The sequence below is a fragment of the Myxine glutinosa genome, chromosome 5, assembly GCF_964187855.1.
Source record: "Myxine glutinosa chromosome 5, kmMyxGlut1.1, whole genome shotgun sequence".
NCBI classification, from domain to species: domain Eukaryota; kingdom Metazoa; phylum Chordata; class Myxini; order Myxiniformes; family Myxinidae; genus Myxine; species Myxine glutinosa.
Genome location: NC_136265.1, coordinates 173,664,845 through 173,683,984, shown reverse-complemented (window position 1 = coordinate 173,683,984; position 19,140 = coordinate 173,664,845). Strand labels below are relative to the sequence as shown.

General features: G+C 45.8%; 2 protein-coding genes across 2 annotated transcripts in view; one reads left to right on the top strand and one right to left on the bottom strand.

Moving 5' to 3' along the window:
• DTD1 (D-aminoacyl-tRNA deacylase 1) overlaps nucleotides 1–19,140 on the bottom strand; it is a 903,613-nt gene that overhangs the window by 733,166 nt on the left and 151,307 nt on the right. The window lies entirely within an intron of this gene.
• Nucleotides 1–19,140, top strand: part of THADA (THADA armadillo repeat containing) — a 259,593-nt gene that overhangs the window by 163,344 nt on the left and 77,109 nt on the right. The window contains exons 20-24 of the mRNA XM_078779098.1: nucleotides 5,344–5,504; nucleotides 5,946–6,164; nucleotides 17,344–17,448; nucleotides 17,594–17,797; nucleotides 18,016–18,166. Coding sequence (XP_078635224.1) covers nucleotides 5,344–5,504; nucleotides 5,946–6,164; nucleotides 17,344–17,448; nucleotides 17,594–17,797; nucleotides 18,016–18,166 — 840 coding nt within the window. The remainder of the gene's footprint in view (nucleotides 1–5,343; nucleotides 5,505–5,945; nucleotides 6,165–17,343; nucleotides 17,449–17,593; nucleotides 17,798–18,015; nucleotides 18,167–19,140) is intronic.

The window sequence follows — 19,140 nt, the reverse complement described above, 5'->3', positions numbered from 1 at the left end:
CTGATACCAACTGTATAGCATGGTGGTGGAAATATTATGGTTTGGGGCAGCTTTGCTGCATCATGGCCTGGGCAGCTCACCATTATAGAATCCACTATGAATTCTTCATTGTACCAGAGGGTGCTTGAGGATTATGTGAGGCCATCTGTCGGAGGGTTGAAGCTCAACCGAAGGTGAACCTTGGCACATGACAATGACCCTAAACATATCAGTAAATCCACCAAGGAATGGCTGAAAAGAAAGAAATGGAGCGTTCTGGAATGGCCAAGTCAAAGCCCGGATCTAAATCCCATCGAGATGTTGTGGGGGGATTTGAAACGAGCTGTGCATGCAAGAAACCCCTCAAACATCACACAGCTGAAAGAATTCTGCATGTAGGAGTGGGCAAAAATTTCTCCCAGTCGATGTCAGAGACTGGTAGGCAGTTATAAGAAACGCCTACTTGAGGGTGTTTCTGCCAAAGGGGGCAATACCACCTATTGGAGCCAAGGGTGTACTTACTTTTTCCACATGTGAAATTTGCATTTATGTTTATTTAAATTATACAATGGACTATAAAATGTAAATGTTTCAAGATATTTGTTATATTACATCACCTTTATCTATCAATATTGTTGAAATGAAGATCAAACAGCTGTATGTTGAAATATGTTGAAAAAGTGAAAACATTACATAGGGTGTACTTACTTTTTCACGGGACTGTATATATATATATATTTGTCCACCCTCAGGAGAGCCAGGAAACGATATCTCTCCGTTCTCAAGACCGAACTCTCTTATCTGTCTCCCTCTTCCAAATCCTGGTGGCGTCTGGTCAAATCTGTTTCTGGTGTTTGTTCCTCCTCCATCCCCTCCCTTACCTCAAACGGCTACACAGCTGACTCCGCACGTGAGAAAGCTGAATGACTCAACTCTGTGTTTGCCTCTAAATCTAGTGTCCCAAACCCATCCCTCTCTGTACCCACCGTGCCCAGTCATACCCAGCTGCTCCTGGACTCAGTGTCCTTTCCTCCTGACAAGGTGGAAAAGTTTCTATCAACCCTCGAATCTGATTCTGCAACTGGACCTGACGGCATCAGCCCACGGGTCCTAAAATCCTGTTCTTCTGCTCTTTCACTCCCTCTCTCTGGTCTCTTCACCCTCTCTTTTGCTCAAGGTCAACTGCCATCTGCTTGGAAATCAGCCAACATCACCGCTTTACACAAAAAAGGTGCAAAAACAGATCCTAGCAACTACAGACCAATCAGCCTTCTCCCAATTATCAGCAAAGTCATGGAATCCATCATTGCTTCGGATATGAAATCTTTCCTCTTCTCCAATGGCTTGATCTCTGATCATCAATTTGGTTTCAGACCAGGTCACTCTACTCTGGACGTGCTGCTTCTGCTGTCTCAACAATGGATGGAGGTCCTCAATGCCAAAACAGGAAATTAGAGCTATCTCCCTCGACATATCACGTGCCTTCGATACGGTCTGGCACCCCGCTCTGCTCACCAAACCCTCCTCCTTTGGTATCAATGGAAATCTCCACGCATGGCTGGCGGACTTCCTCTCTAGTCATAGTCAACGTGTGGCCCTGAATGGGTTTCTCTCATCTCCTCTTCCTGTTCAGGCTGGAGTTCCCCAAGGCAGTGTTCTGGGCCCTGTGCTTTTTCTGGTCTTCATCAATGATCTCTGACTCTCTTGAAAATCTTCTCTATCTCTTTGCTGATGACTCCACTCTCTGCCGCTCCATTCCTCATCCCTCAGATTGGCAGTCTGCAGCCTCCTCACTCTCTGCAGACCTGGAAAAAAATCAGACTGGGCAAACAAGTGGAACATGTCTTTCAATCCTGACAAATCTCACACTCTTACGATGTCTCTCCGAAAAGACCGACTGGACAACCCTCCCATCTACTTTCTGAATAATCCTCTCCAAGAAGTCCTGTCACTCAAGCTTTTGGGTCTCACTATCTGCCATGATCTTTCCTGGGAAAACCACATTTCCAAGCTGGCCTCCAAAGCCAGTCGCCGACTGGGCAATGGGCATCCTCCATCATGCGAAGTCCTTCCTTGGCACACCTGAGCTCCTCACCACGTACAAGGCTTTCATCCGCAGCTCAATGGAGTACTGCTCTCCCCTCTGGGCTAGTGCTCCTGCCTCACACCTAGCTCGTCTTCACGCTCTTGAAACCAAAGCGTTCCGAATCATTGGAATCTCCCGCGATGACGCTATCTCCGATGGCCTTTCACTTACTCAGCGCAGGCAGGTTGGTGGTCTTTCCGTCTTCTACCGACTCTTCTCCGGCCTTGCTCCCCCAGCTCTCTCTGGGCTCTGTCCCCCAAATATTCCTACAGGTCGCACAAGATCTGCCTGCAACCCTCCTATGGTTAAACTGCCAAAATCAAGACTCTCTGCTCACCTTCACTCCTTAATTCTTCTTTCCTCCCACCTCTGGAACAAACTCCCTCACTCTCTTCTTCCCAATCCTCCCTCCAGGTCTTTAAAACGGCTGTTCACCACCATCTCTTATCTTCCCCAATCCAAAATCTTGATCTTTTCTACCCCCGCTAATTTCACCCCAAATCCACTTTTTTGAGGTGCCGACTTCTTTCCTGGAATTCCTTGGTGTCCTTGCGTTTTATGCCTATTCTGCCTCCCCCCAGGCCCTCTCCCTCCCACACACAATATATATATATTGTTACGGACTGCGGATTGGATGTTATTTACCGAGCGGAGGTAACCGCGGCCGAACAGTTGTTCCCCCTTTCTTCCCGACTCACCCGATTCACCCAGACGTTGGCCAAATCGCGCTATGCCAAATCAATGATAGAAAGGACACGACGACTGGGAAAGATGAAACGACGCAGTACAGTTCTCAAGACCTCCGGAGGAGGGTATAATTACAGTGGTGGAGAAAAGGGGGTAGATTACAAGGCAGAGTGAGGTAAAGACACAGAAGAGATGGGCACTTAAATACAGTCTTATCTTAACCCAGACAGACCACGGACAAACGGACAAGGTAGACTTACACAGGGATTGATGGCAGGGATGGACAGGTAGGTCGATGGCACAAGGTGCACCTTGGCTCGGGGACAGGATAAACACAGTCCAAAGATGCAGGGAGGTCTCACAGCGCTCGGAGGGGACGTCTTGCTTTCTCTCAGCTCGGCGCGCATCTGTGACGTCACCTCTCTCTCTACTGCGCATGCTCCACGGGGAGTGACACGCCCTCGGCTGGTTGGTTCCGCCCCAACTGGGGCCGGTCCGCCGCTTCCATTGGGTGCGGGGGTTACCGGGCTCCGCCCTTGACGAGGAGCCGACAGGGAGCCCCTGTTTGGTAACCCCGTCGAGCACATGTCCGATGGCGGCTCGTTGGGAAGGCCTGGTGCCCTCCCACCACTCCTACCAACCAAGCCGGATTGAGGACGCGCACTCCCTGCGCTCGTTGTTGTTGTTGTTGTTGTTGTTGTTGAAGAGAACTGTGAGGAAGAGCTGCGGGTAGGTATTGGGAGGTCCTAAACTTCCTAACGGTGCCATACAATCACATTCTGGTGCAACGAAGGGTCAGAATTAATGGAAACGAATCCTTAACTGACATAGACTAAGAATAACTAGCAAGATGTCCTATAGTTGTCTTACATGAGATGCGGTGGACCTGGATGCGACATTTAATGGGGGAAATAGGGGGAGGTCGGGTCTACAGAGTGTTGTTTACAGAAAATGGGACTAGGGAATGGGGGATTGGGGAGAGTTGGGAAGTATTGAGGAAATAGGGGAATATTTACAAGCGGATATGGATGGATGCAGATCCCATATCCGCAACAATATATATATATATATATATATATATATATATATATATATATATATATATATATACACACACACACACACACACACACACACACACACACACACACATTTACCTTCTTTAATATATCAGGATTTAATATTACACATACATTGTAGTGTGTATAGATTGTAATTTACACATTTAAATCGTACACACATTCTTGTTTCATATACATTTTGCACAGATATAGTGGGTGTCGATATCAATGTAGCGGGAGCCACCACTGATTTAAACCCACAACCTCTGGGATGGTATCGAGTATCCATGCCAACAAACAGCCACTATACCTATAGGCTTACATATTCCTATAACATGTTGATCAGGTGCCTGCAGTGTGACAAATTGTGAGAAAAAGTCATTTTGAATATCTTTCTGGAGGGTTCTCGTACTGTTGCACTCTGTGTGAGGTTTTATGGCCGATCTCATGCCATGCGGTGTGGTGCGAGTTGGTCAGGACGCTCATAGTTGTTTGACCTAAATTCAAGTAAGTATAATTCTGAGATTAGTGGCTGAGAATTTGTATCGTGTGCTCCTTTGATCGCCGTAACATTTTGTGAGAATTTTGAAATTGCTTGAAATTTGTTTTGCCGTTTTTCTTATAATCTGCTCTTTGATTGACATTTTGAACAGTGGTGTGACAAGAAGTACAGGCTGGCTTGTACCTTGCATGACCCTAGTGTGTAAGCTGGGTCAAAAAGAAAATAGATTTTTGTAGGAATCCAATGATGTGAGCATTGTTTGCCCCGTCTTTTGTCAGCTGTTTCCTGAAAAGAACGGCTTTCCTCCTCGTGCTCCCATGTAATCTCCACCCAGTTGTTATGTGGTGGCTCTGAGGGACCATTTTTAGTGTTATAGTTTTTTTTATATTTTTGGCTTGTTTTTAAATCTTTCCCTTCCGCTCTCTTCCCCATCCCTTCTCATGATTCCATGGTGCAAAGCCATTGTTATTACACCTATGGCTTTTAAGAGGATTACCGTCTCGCCTGTTTTAGAAAAGCTCCATAATCTGTCATTCGAGGAGAGAAAGCTTGACATTTGATCCTTGTTATTCTTTTGATTGTGTGCTTTGCGCGCCTGAGCTGAGCTGTGTCAAGTGCTTCAAGGTTTGCCAGACCTAATATGATGACAAGGCCTTTGCACACTTTTATTTATTTATTTATTTATTTTACATGCTTCTTCTGTGAGCCACGAGCCTTAAAAGTAAATTTTGTTTTATGAGTGATAGTTTCCTTTGGAGTCAAAAACGAGTGGCAGCTTTTCTCATTTTTTGTCCCATTCCTGGAATAAAATAATTCAATTATGTCCGTCTATAATAACAGAGAACAGCCAGGCCAATTTTAGGCTCAATAAAAACCCCATAGAGTAAATCGCATAACGGAAGACAATCGTTGATGAGACAACGAGAAAGCTGACTTCAGATAGCACACACTATCATGCTAACCAAATGTTCTGCATGTAAACAAGCATGCATCTGTTTTGGCCTTCTTGTCATCTTGTTTTCTGACAGGAACAGCACCGTCATTTGCTGAGATGGGACGAGCGATTGATTACCTCGTGGCTCAAGGCCATGGCCTCGATCCGGCAGGCCTTGCTGGAGAGGCGAACGATGCAGCACTCATTTCCCTCGAGCACAGCCTTGTGCTGTCATGCTGTTGGCTTACTCTCAAGGTAAGATGCTTCTTGTGTTTATTCAGATGTTCACTTATGCTCTTTATTTCCTCCATGTTTTAGAATTCGATTATGCAGTAATGTGAATTTTATTTATTTATTTTTTCTTCTTCCAAAAAGGCCATATTACTAAATATGCTGATGAATGACAAGTTGTGCTTTAAAACACCCCTCATCTTATCCCGAACCCCCCGCCCACTCATCCCCCGCCCATCTTTAACCAAAAGCAAAGCATGTGGGCATGTTTTTCAATCCACACAGAGGGGAGGCCCAGATATTTAAGTCCAAACTTTTCTCTTCATTGCTTTTTTGTTTTCAAATGTTATTGTCACACGTCCTTTTGTTATGGCAATGTTATCTTTTAGACGCTGTGTCAAAAAGTACACACTTGCATTAACATCTGCTCGTTTTGCTATCACGTTATCCTTTTGGTCCTTTCAGGAAGTAGGACAGCTTCTTGGAGCTATTGCAGAAAAGGTCATTGCTGTACGATGTCGGAAGAGGAAGCTTTGTTTCAGTTTGAGCCACATGCAAAAGGAGGAGCTGAAGAAGTGTAAGGAAGACGAGTTGAAAAGAAAAGATGATTCAACCTGGTGTGTGGCATTGATGAAGACTATCGCCGCTGTGTTCTGGAGAATTTTGACACAGTGTCGTCATCGGGTTGGTATTTTGTTTGTAGATGCATACACGCACATGGAATAATGCATTGGTAAAATTGGAGCGGCACTCGTAGAGCAGCGCATAGTCTCACCTCGCACGTTCATTCTGAACAAAAATGCCATTGTAGAGCGTAGAATTAATGAACGTAGAGCGTAGATTAGCAACGAAGGCTGGAAAGGGTGGAAATGCGAATGGTTCGGTGGATGTGCGGAGTATCGTTGAGAGAGAGAGAGGAAGACAAATGATGAATTGCGAAAGATGATGGGAATAGAGCCTGTGATGGATGCTGTGAAGAGGAACAGGTTGAGATGGTTTGGTCATGTGTTGAGGAAGGATGAAAGTGACTGGTTGAGAAGAGTGATGGAAATGAATGTAGAAGGAAGTCGAGGACGGGGAAAACCGAGAAAGACTTGGCTAAAGATGGTTGAAGACGAAATGTGGGCAAGGGGGTTAACAAGGGGAGATGCAGAAAATAGGGCAAAATGGAGAAGATTGTCATGGGGACCGCAAGGCTAACCCCTGCTCTAGCAGGGAAAATGGCCTTAAAATGCCTGTTGTTTGTTGATGTATAGTGATGTTTGATACCGATTTCCAACAGCCGTGCATTGATTCACATCATGGTTATAATATCCAACTAGAAAGCATCTCAAAATGCAAATCCAGTCCGTGTCCAGTTTGTACATTTTATGCAACCCTGACCTTTGACTTCTTGACATTAAAAAAAAAACGATTGGCTTGTAGCTTTTGATTGGTGAACCACTTGAGTGACCCAATATGCAAATTCTTAAAATCTCACGTCTATTGGATTGACAATTTTATGTGACTTTGACCTTTTGACCAAGTTAATAAAGCTAATTGGTCTGTAGTTGAGGGCATCGGTTTTTGCACATTTTTATGTAATGCTTTGAGGTTGGCTGATTTTCAAGCAGATGGAAGATGAGCTGTGGTAAATGACATGGTGGAAAAGGCAGAAAGAGGAAGTGCAAGAGCAGCAGAGCAGGTCTTTATGATGCGTGAGCCGATGCCGTCCGGTCCAGTTGCAGGTGCAAAAGACACGGAGACTATAGTCTCGGTGGGCAAAAAACAAAATTGATAACAATCAGATCTACTAATTCTGTTTTTTCAAATTGGAGTTTTTGTCTTTAAAATGTTCTTGAAAATCTGTACAGATGGGTGATTATGTGCAGTTTTTAAATGCTATAATAAGTCGATCCAGCCGGTGTTCATAGATTTCCTTCCATAACGGTCGGTGCTCACCACCGAAAGCTGTATTGGATTGGACAACTATTTCAGCTTGAAGGTGTTTTCAAAAAGAGAAACTAAAAAAAAAAAAAAAGAGTTGAGTAATGGAGTTATGTAATCCATAAAACAGGTCATCGGGGGTCAAGTGAACTAAATTCCTTTTGCTGAGATAATGGGAATGGCAGAAAGAGGAAAAATTCTGCTTAGGGAGATGAAAGAAAGCAGCTTTATTAAATAAAAGTGAAATTCGAAAGCAGCAGATTTTTTTTCTTTCTTTAGTTTTCTCATGAAATCGGTTCATCGTTATTGCATCATAAAAATTGCTTCCTGAAGGAATTCTTGTAAATACCTTGTAGTGCAGGAGCAGACTTTTACTAAGATTTTGGGGGTGGTACTGGTTGTTGGTGAGTTCTGGGGGTAACGTTGAATATTAAACAAAAATATGACTGATAAATCCTGAAGTAAGATGGTTATGATTTTTATTTTTTTATTTTTGTATACAGAATCGAGGCTCGTGTAAGAGCTAACACATTGAACATGAAAACATGCACAGACACAAAACATACAATGAAGGGAGCGGGAGACAAGAGGGGGAGAGAGAGGGAAGCACACAATCACAACAACAGTAGAGAACAGGGATGTCGGTAGATCTGTGGAAGGGGAGGGCTGGGGAGGAGGAAGGGGTACACCGTATAAAGCAAATGAACACTACTAGGAATTTCAGGAAAGAACTTGGGGATTGAAAGAGGTGGATTTGGAGTGTTTTAAGGGGGTCGAAAAGATCAAGGTTTTGGATGTGGATGATCTGAGATGGTGGTGAACACCTGTTTTAAAGACCTGGAGGGAGGAGAGGGATTGAAGAGAGTGTGGGAGTTTGTTCCAGAGGTGGGAGAAAAGAGGAATGAAAGAGTGAAGGAAAGAGTGAAGGTGAACATAGAGTGTTGATTTTGGCAGTTTCACCAGAAGAGGATTGCTGGCAGATCCTGTGTGTCCTGCAGGAATATTTGGGGGACAGAGCACAGACAGAGCAGGGGGAGCAAGGCCGGAGAGGAGTCGGTAGAAGACAGGCCACCAACCTGCCTGCTGTGAGTGAGTGAAAGGCCCTCAGAATCGGCTTCATCGCAGGAGAAACCAATGATTCTGAATGCTTTGGTTTCAACTGCGTGAAGCCGAGCTAGGTGTGAGGTAGGAGCACCACCGCAGAGGGGAGAGCAGTATTACATTGAGCTGCAGATGAAAGCTTTGTATGTGGTGAGGAGCTCAGAAGTACCCAGAAAGGACTTCGCCCGACGGAGGATGCCCAGTGGGCGACTGGCTTTGGAGGCCATCTAGGAAATGTGGTATTCCCAGGAAAGATCATGGCAGATAGTGAGACCCAAAAGCTTGAGTGACAGAACTTCTTCAAGAGGATTGTTCAGAAAGTAGATGGGAGGGTTGTCCAGACGGTCTTTTCACAGAGACAAAGTGAGAGTGTGAGATTTGTCAGGATTGAAAGACATGTTACACTTGTTTGACCAGACTGTGATTTTGTCCAGGTCTGCAGAGAGTGAGGAGGCTGCTGCCTGCCAATCTGTGGGTTGAGATATATAGCGGCAGAGAGTGGAGTTATCAGCAAAGAGATAGAGGATTTTCCAAGGAGTTGGAGAGATCATTGATGAAGACCAGAAAAAGCACAGGGCACAGGACACTGCCTTGAGGAACTCCAGCCTGAACAGGAAGGGGAGATGAGAGAATTCCATTCAGGGCCACACGTTGACTGCGACAAGAAAGGAAGTCCGCAAGCCATGCGTGGAGGTTTCCATGGATACCATAGGAGGAGAGTTTGGTGAGCAGGGCGGGGTGCCAGACCATATCGAAGACACGAGATATGTCAAGGGAGACAGCTCTAATTTCCTGTTTGGCATTGAGGACCTCCATCCATTGTTAAGACAACAGAAGCAGGATGTCCAGAGTCGAATGACCTGGTCTGAATCCATATTGATGATCCGAGATCAAGCCATTGGAGAAGAGGAAGGATTTGATGTCAGAAGCAATGATTGATTCCATGACCATGCTGATAATTGGGAGTAGGCTGATTGGTCTGTAGTTGCAAGGATCTATTTTTGCACATTTTTTGTATAAAGCGGTGATGTTTGCTGATTTCCAAGCAGATTGCAGATTACCTTGAGCCAAAGAGAGGGTGAAGAGAACAGAGAGAGGGTGAGATAGAGCAGCAGAGCAGGATTTTAGGACTCATGGGCTGATGCCGTCCGGTCCATTTGCAAAATCAGAGTCGAGGTTTGACAGAAACTTCTCCACCTTGTCATGAGAGAAGGACAGAGTCCAGGAGCAGTTGGGTTCGACTGGGTTAGGTGGGAACAGAGAGAGATGGGGAAGGGGAGGGGGGGATGGGGAAGGGGGAAGGGGGAAAGGAGGGGGGAGGGGGAGGGGGAAGGGGGAAAGGGGAGGGGGGGGAAGGGATGGGGAGGGGAGAAGGGGTAGGGTGGAGGGGGGAGGGAGGGGGAGGACGGAGGGGGAAGGGAGGGGGAGGACGGACGGGGGAGGGGGAAGGGGGAGGGCCAGTCAACAATGACGTTGCAGTTCTCATGGTCGGAGAGCAGCACAACAATCGCGACATCGTCCTGCATCTTCGAAAGAGCACGAAGCGGATTTTGGAGACTCACCGATCCTGTGACCCACGTCCTCCAGTACCGGCGTTGCCTGGCGGGGGAAGGGAGACCCGCACGTTCCCAACCCGTACATTCGCCCTCTCGACTCAAGCTCGTATTCGATTCGTATTCGAAATTGAAAGGGGAAATCCTTCGTATTCGAATTCGTAAACACGAAATATGAATTAAAATTTAATTCATATCGCACAAAATCGACACAAAACACGGTCGCATAAAGGTGAAAAAACGCAATGGCTTTTCGCCCTGAATTACGTGCAAACGTGTGACGTGTGACGGGATGGAACATCACGTGATCGCTCTGAGCGAATCAGCGAGCTGCTCGCACTGGCTGTGATTAGCTGGTACTTTGCTGAAATACGCTGAGGTAAATATGAATAAAAAATATGGATCTCGTCAAATATTGTTTCGGCCATGTTCGTCCCAGGCTCAATGGCCATGTCTATGCCAAATATCAAGCACGTGAGCGTCTCCGTTTCGGAGTCAATCGGTAACATTACACACACACACACAAACTGTGTTTTATATATATAGAGATAGTTGGAAGCCCAAAATCTCAGACAAGACATCAGGACTGCATACTGCGACATTTCTGTGACAACAAACAACAACATGCATTTTAAGGCCATTTTCTCTGCCAGAGCGGGGGTTAGCCTTGCGGTCACCATGACAATCTTCTCCATCTTGCCCTATTTTCTGCATCTCTCCTTGTTAACCCCCTTGCCCGCATTTCTTCTTCCACCATCTTTAGCCAAGTCTTTCTCGGTCTTCCCCGTCCTCTACTTCCTTCTACATTCATTTCCATCACTCTTCTCAACCAGTCACTTCCATCCTTCCTCAACACATGACCAAACCCTCTCAACCTGTTCCTCTTCACAGCATCAATCACAGGCTCTATTCCCATCATGTTTCGCAATTCATCATTTGTCTTCCTCTCTCTCAACGATACTCCGCACATCCGTCGAACCATTCGCATTTCCACCCTTTCCAACCTTCGTTGCTGCTATCCGTTCATTACCCATGTCTCGCTCCCATAAATCATAACACTTCTCACACATGCAGCATACACCTTTCCCTTCAGCTTCAACGACACTCCCCTCCTCATCAGCACGCCACTCAGTTCCCGAAACTTCTTCCATGCACATCTCACTCCAGCAACCGTTGCCGAATCTGATCCACCTTCTCCATTCAGCATGTCTCCGAGGTAGCAAAATGTTTTCACACCTTCCAGCTTCACGCCGTCTCCAAGATCCAACTCGACATTTCCTCCATGTGCAGCTCCCTCTGTGCACACCTTACATTTGAATGGAGCTGCCACACTGGTTAATGACCCTCTCAGACCACTATATTTTTGATGAGCCCACTCAGCGCACATTGTACATTGAATTGAGTTCACTCCGACACCCTTCCTGCACACAGCACAGGGCCACTTCCCAGTTATTTCCACCTCACCACATGCTTTACCACTTGCCATCACCTTCGTCTTTCCGATATTCACCTTCAGACCTTTTGTCTCCATACATTCCTTCCACTTGTTCATCTTTTCCTTCAGTCCATCCATACTTTCCGCAATCAACACCAGATCATCTGCATACAACAACTCCCACGGTAAACCCTCCTTTACGTTCTGAGCCAGCACCTCCATCACAGCTACAAATAGTAGTGGACTTAGTACCGACCCCTGATGCACTCCCACCTTCACCTCAAACTCACCACTGTTCCCGTCCTTCGTCCTTACAGCTGTGCGCGCTCTTTTGTACATTGCCATTACTACTCTGATCAACCATTCCTCCACTCCTAACTTCCTCATTGCTCATGTCAATACTTTGCGTGGAACCCTATCGAATGCTTTCTCCAGATCAACAAACCCAAGAAACAACTTCTTCCTCTTCTCCATGTACTTCTCCTGCAACTGCCTCACAAGAAAAAGTGCGTCTGTCGTTCCTCTTTTTTTTTTTCTTTTTTTTTTTTGGGATACAGAGTCGAGGCTCGTGAAAGACCTAACATTTATCAAACAAACAAGCAAACAAAGTATATCAAAAGGGGAGCGGTCGACAAGATGGGGAGAGAAGGGGAGGAAGCACACTAACACAACATTTGAGAGCAGGGACATCGGGAGATGTGTGGGAGGGAGAGGGCCTGGGGGAGGCAGGATAGGTATAAAACGCAAGGACACCAAGGACTTCCAGGAAAGAAGACAAAAGTCACCTCAAAAAAGTGGATTTGGGGTGAAATTAGCGGGGGTAGAAAAGATCAAGGTTTTGGATTGGGGAAGACAAGAGATGGTGGTGAACAGCCGTTTTAAAGACCTGGAGGGAGGAGTGGGATTGAAGAGAGTGAGGGAGTTTGTTCCAGAGGCGGGAGAAAAGAGGAATGAAGGAGTGAAGGTGAGCAGAGCGTCTTGATTTTGGCAGTTTAACCATAAGAGGGTTGCAGGCAGATCTTGTGCGACCTGTAGGAATATTTGGGGGACAGAGCCCAGAGAGAGCTGGGGGAGCAAGGCCGGAGAGGAGTCGGTAGAAGACGGAAAGACCACCAACCTGCCTGCGGTGAGTCAGTGAAAGGCCCTCGGAGATAGCGTCATCGCGGGAGATTCCAATGATTCTGAACGCTTTGTTTTCAACAGCGTGAAGACGAGCTAGGTGTGAGGCAGGAGCACCAGCCCAGAGGGGAGAGCAGTATTCCATTGAGCTGCAGATGAAAGCCTTGTATGTGGTGAGGAGCTCAGGTGTGCCAAGGAAGGACTTCGCACGACGGAGGATGCCCAGTCGGCGACTGGCTTTGGAGGCCAGATTTGAAATGTGGTTTTCCCAGGAAAGATCATGGCAGATAGTGAGACCCAAAAGCTTGAGTGACAGAACTTCTTGGAGAGGATTATTCAGAAAGTAGATGGGAGGGTTGTCCAGTCGGTCTTTTCGGAGAGACATCGTAAGAGTGTGAGATTTGTCAGGATTGAAAGTGTAGGGGAAATGGTGTGGGAGACTCAAGACTCCAATATGACCGAAACAGCTTTATAAAGTAAGGATTTATTATCATTTGGTAAGTCACTTGTTTCAATTCAATAAAGACTACAATAGCTAAACGGATTGTTAATTCAAGTCGTTGGTTCTTCTTTTTCGGCCGGTCCTCTCTCAGCGCTGTTCATAGGGTTCCGTTCCGTTCCGTAGGTCAGAGCTTCTGGTCACAAGTCTCTTGACTCATCGTTTGCTCTGGTTTTTATTGGTCTTGTCGCGCTAATCCTTTCTCCGCTAATGCCCCGAGGTCATGCATGCACCGAGTCCTGGCATCAGCTCGCTCCCCTCCTGCTGCGAGTTCCGTTTACCAAACGACAGGGGGGTGCTCCAGCCTGGGGCTGTGACCAGGTGGACAAGAGATTACCATGTTTGTGCACATTCTTGGCATCCATTTACGAAATCGTTACCAGTCTTTAATCAACTAGGGCATGCCCGTACTATATCTATATCTAAAATTATATCCCCCCCCTCTATTTACATGAAATGGTTTGGTCCAAAGCGAACGGCTTGCGAGTGGTGACAATCCCCCCCCTCTATTTACATGCAATGGTTTGGTCCAAAGCGAACGGCTTCCGGAGTTTGGTAAAGAAATCGCCATCGCGTGCACAAACGCGCAGGAAAGCGAATGAATCGCAAATTCGTTTTTATTAGTTGTAAAACATAGTTTAACGCCAACATAGTTTGCAAACGTGAAATAAATGAATACGCTGTCAAATGTGCCATCCGAGGCAGAGTGTGCCCGCCACGTTCGGCACACGCGATCGTTCGCTGCTCTCTGATTGGTTGAATCGTTTTTTGGACATAGCTCGGTAAGTAATTGTCCGATTAATATGAAACCTTGAAAAGGCACATCCTCGGGTCCCCAGCAATATACCTGGCAAGTTAAAAGTATATCGGACCCGTGGTTGTCGAGAAACAGCGGTCACAGACAAACAAACAAACGTACAGACGTACAGACGTACAGACAGAGATTACTGGAATTATAGATAGATGAGTTACCAGTGCCAATCAATAAGTTACACTGAGTTACACTTCCACAAAAGACATGTTCCACTTGTTTGCCCAGTCTGTGATTTTGTCCAGGTCTGCAGAGTGTGAGGAGGCTGCAGACTGCCGATCTGAGGGATGAGGAATGGAGCGGCAGAGAGTGGAGTCATCAGCAAAGAGATACAGAGGATTTTCAAGAGAGTCAGAGAGATCATTGATGAAGACCAGAAAAAGCACAGGGCTCAGAACACTGCCTTGGGGAACTCCAGCCTGAACAGGAAGAGGAGATGAGAGAAACCCATTCAGGGCCACACGTTGACTACGACGAGAGAGGATATCACGTGAATCACGTGAATATCACTCTTCCTGGCATAAATCCAAACTGCATTTCTGTGACAGGAAATGTCACAAGAAAAATCTCAGACAAGACATCAGGACTGCATACCGCGACATTTCTGTGATACTCGGCACAATCTGGCATCCTCCTCTTCTTGCAAAGCTTGCTGCCTGTGGCATACAAGGCCACCTTCATTTCTGGATTTCTGACTTCCTCCACTCACCCAGTCAGCACATTTCTGTCGATGGAGCCCTCTCCTCTCCCAGTGGAGGCAGGAGTGCCCCAAGTGTCTTGGCGTCAATCTTCTTTCTCATTTACATGAACAACCACTTTGATGCTCTGAAAAATCCTGTTTGACTCCTTATTGTGTTTTGCAGCACCGTAAGACCCCGCTATTGGCGGTTCCCCTATTCGCGGTTCCACTATTCGTGGAATCCGCGTATTCGCAGTTGATAAAATGCGACCTGTTTCTCTATTCACGGAAAAGTGTCCCGCGAATTCACGTTTTTTTCTTTTTCTTTTCGCGGCTGTGTTCCGCCAAATCGCGGGCTTTTTTTCCCCCTATTCGCGGCCATGTTCCATGAATTAGCTGTTTTTCAGGGGCGCAAAAAAAAATTCCACGAGCCACTAGCTTGACACATTTATAAAACCCATCTTTCACTAGCCATGCATAAAACAGCTGGACGTACGCAAAAAAACTTCTTCTACGAGCCGCGAGCATGACCTGCTCCTGTGTTCACTGCCGTGTTTTTCGCGTTTCCATGGCTTTTGCGTGATATCCCGTCATTAACACTGTGAATAGCTTCACGTGATATTGCACCGTTCACAGGTAAACAATGTTTCGCGTGATATCCAGTCATTCACACTGCGAATAGCTTCACGTGATGTCCTACCGCCGTTCACAGGTAAATAATGTTCCGTGGGATATCCCACCAGCTACATAACATGTCATCCCTTTGAGTTATTGTACATAATGAAAACACTCCACAGTATCTATTAGTGCAATTAGCTGTCTCCCTTTTCCCCATTTAAACAATGCCACGGCATTCATTGATTTTCAACGACATTCGTGGGTTTTGTTTCACCATTTCTGGGACTTTCATCAACCTTCGTGGATTATCGTCGACATTCTCGGCATAAGCCTCACCATTTGGGGATTTTGCCTCGCTATTCGTGGTTTGTTCCTCGCTATTCGCGGATTTTCATGACTCGGGAACCTATCCCACCTTTTCTCATTGAAACAGTACCCCCTCCCCCCACCCCCCTTCCCTATTTGCGGGGTTCGCTATTCACGGATTTTCCAGGAACGTATCCCCTGCGAATAGTGGGGCCCGGCTGTACTCTTTCCCATTGACAGATATACAGCAGCTGCATCACTATCTGCTGATGTGGAATTTATTTGATGTTCATCTGATCTGGTGGTCACGTGATGACACTGGGTGGCATCCTGGAGGTTATGGATTCAAATCCAGCCAAAGCAATTATTGTTATGGGCACTTTAATTAAATACTTGTGATTGTTTCTGCTTTTTCGGTCGCTACTTGGGATAGTTATGAGTCATATGATTTTTGGATCTCACAGTTACACCGTGTTGCTCTTAAAGGATTGTCAAACCCACCCATCCATCAATCTCTGTGTTCAGCCACAAGAAGGTGCAGAATCGTGAAACTTTGGGCCTCACTATCAGCTACAGCTTCTCGTGTGCGGACCACATTATGAAGCTATCCTCCAAAACCAACCGCAGACTGTGCATCGTCCATTGTTCCAAGTCACGAATCGACTAAAAAGCAGACACCAACACATGTATTTGACTCAAGTGCCCATCCAAATTACTTTGGTTGGATTTGGACCCATAACCTCTGGGATGCCAGCCCAGTGTCCTCACCGCATGACCACCAGATCACAGCTGAATATATCATGCAAACGTCAAGAAAGTTGCCGGTAACCCTTCAATTTAACCTTCGACAACCTTAATTCTGCATGGCATAGTAATTGTGATTGGAGAATATTGAACCGTTATTTTTAAACCATGAGACCTTTTGTTTCAATTACAAATGAAAGGAAAATTCCGAAGTAAGATAATTGCTACATCAACTTTACTGACTTGTTTTCCCTCCAGTCATTTCTACTTACCTCACCTGGTCCTGCTTTGTCCTCCCGGTAAATAAAATATATCCAGATTTGGATGATCAAACCCAACATGAAGGTCAAAACCTCAAATCTTTGATGTGGAGGAGAAAGATGATTTTTTCAGGTGAATCGGTAACCACCCCTCCCCACCCCCCCAAATGGCCAAGTCCAAAGCCTGGAAACGTCATGACCTCTGCATCGTTACGTAATTGCCTTCTAAATATACAAATGTGGATCGATGTTCCATTTGGAGCCTCAAGTACAGAAAATAAATCAAGCTTGAAACTTCCTGAGTGTAAAATGTTGTGCACAAGTAGAATAGAGAGTTAAATAATTATCAAGTGATAATACGGCACGGCTAGTTATATTATAAGCAATTTTAACCGTTTAATCAAGCCATTTGCGCTTTTAAAGTCGATTTGCACCGCATACCAAGATGTGAATCAGGGTTGATCTGAGCTTAGTCTTTCAGGGCGATTCCCTGCAGGTTGTACCTGCTGTTGAAATTGATGGAAATGGTGCAATTATGAAACGAGGGGGTTAAGGCGATTTGGAGAGTTTCCTCGTCGTCTGTGGTTCTGCATTTTCTCTCCTAGCGCTGACCGAGAGTTGACGCTGTTCGCATCTGTTACCGTTTTAACTATTTGGGTATAACGTTGCTTCGTGGCAGTCATGTCCTTCCTTGCCGTACTGGAAATGCTCCTAATAAATTTACTGGAATAACATGCTGGAGAGACTCGAGGGTGTCTTCAATGAACAGATAATCTAGTGTTTGTTAAACATTCTCTATTTGTTTGTCGCAGGGGGCTATTGACGGTTGTGGCCTGGGCTTTGTGAAGCTGTGTGAGGCACTCGAGGGATGTCCTGAGCAGGAATTTCAAACCATTCCACGTGACCTTCTACAGCAGGTGAAGGCAAATAGTCTTTCATCGAGCATCAACCTTCTGAAAATACACCTGCAGGCACACTACGGGGAATTGTGAGGACAATCGGTTTTCTCTGCAGTCATACACAAGGTTACATTTTCACGTCATCTTTGTCCCAACTCGTCAGGTGTTGGAACGTGTTGGTGATTTTGATGACATCTCTTCGGTGACACGCCGCTCAGCTGGTCTGCCACTGCTCACCCAATGCCTCGTATTGAGTGAGGGAAGGAATCGAGGTCGTCCTCTTCTACGCCATTGTCTTGACGTCTTGCTTGCTCTCGCTGATGCACCTCTGCCTTCAGATCATGACCAAACTCTCGACCTTCCTCAGGTTTCTCATTTCCAGTCTTTTATATCACATGTTCCTTCATCTCCCCTACCTCTTGTTTCTCCTGAAATGACATTTTTATCCACTTTAATCAAATTTCACCACAAATGTTCGGAATAATATTTGGAGTCTCTTCATAGTATTCCTCTTCAATATTCAAGAAACGTAGTAATCTTCTTTTCTCTCTCTCTCTCTCTCTCTTTCCTGTTGTTGTTGGGCAGGTCCATGCATTGAATATCCTTCAGACCCTGTTCCGCGATGCAGTTCTTGCAGCGGCACTGCCACGGTGGACAGGTCGAGCACTCGTGCTGTCCGTCCGTGGCATGGCTTCCCCAAGCTGGGGTGTTCGAAATGCTTCTATCCAGCTTTTCAGTAGGTGACCTTGTCTTGCAGGATTTGCTCCATGCATTTGTATTTTAGCATCTTTATAGCTACTAGGGCATGCCCGTACTATATATATATCTAAAAGTATATCCCCCCCCTCTATTTACATGCAATGGTTTGGTCCAAAGCGAACGGCTTGCGAGTACGGTGACAACCCCCCCCCTCTATTTACATGAAATGGTTTGGTCCAAAGCGAACGGCTTGCGAGTACGGTGACAATCCCCCCCCTCTATTTACATGAAATGGTTTGGTCCAAAGCGAACGGCTTGCGAGTACGGTGACAATCCCCCCCCCCTCTATTTACATGAAATGGTTTGGTCCAAAGCTAACGGCTTGCGGAGTTTGGTAAAGAAATCGCCATCGCGTGCACAAACGCGCAGGAAAGCGAATGAATCGCAAATTAGTTTTAATTAGTTTTAAAACATAGTTTAACGCCCGAGCGAGTTTAACGCAATCGCAAATCGCATCGCAAAGCGAAAGAATCGCAAATTAGTTTTAATTAGTTTTAAAACATAGTTTAACGCCAACATAGCGCCAACATAGTTTGCCGACGGGAAATAAATGAATACGCTCTCAAATGTGCCGTCCGAGGCAGAGTCTGTTCGCCACGTTCGGCACACGTGATAGCTCGCTGCTCTCTGATTGGTTGAATCGTTTTTTGGACATAGCTCGGTAACTACTTCTCCGATTAATATGAAACCTTGAAAAGGCACATCCTCGGGTCCCCAGCAATATACCTGGCAAGTTTCAAGTATATCGGACCGGTAGTTGTCGAGAAACAGCGGTCACAGACAAACATACAAACATACATACATACATACATACATACATACATACATACATACACACAGAGATTAGTGGAATTATAGATAGATTAAGTGATGTGATGTGTAGTTGGGCAGGTTTTCCTCCAACTCTGATAATGTTTGTCCGATCGTTTTTCTTTCTTTGTTATTGGCGTT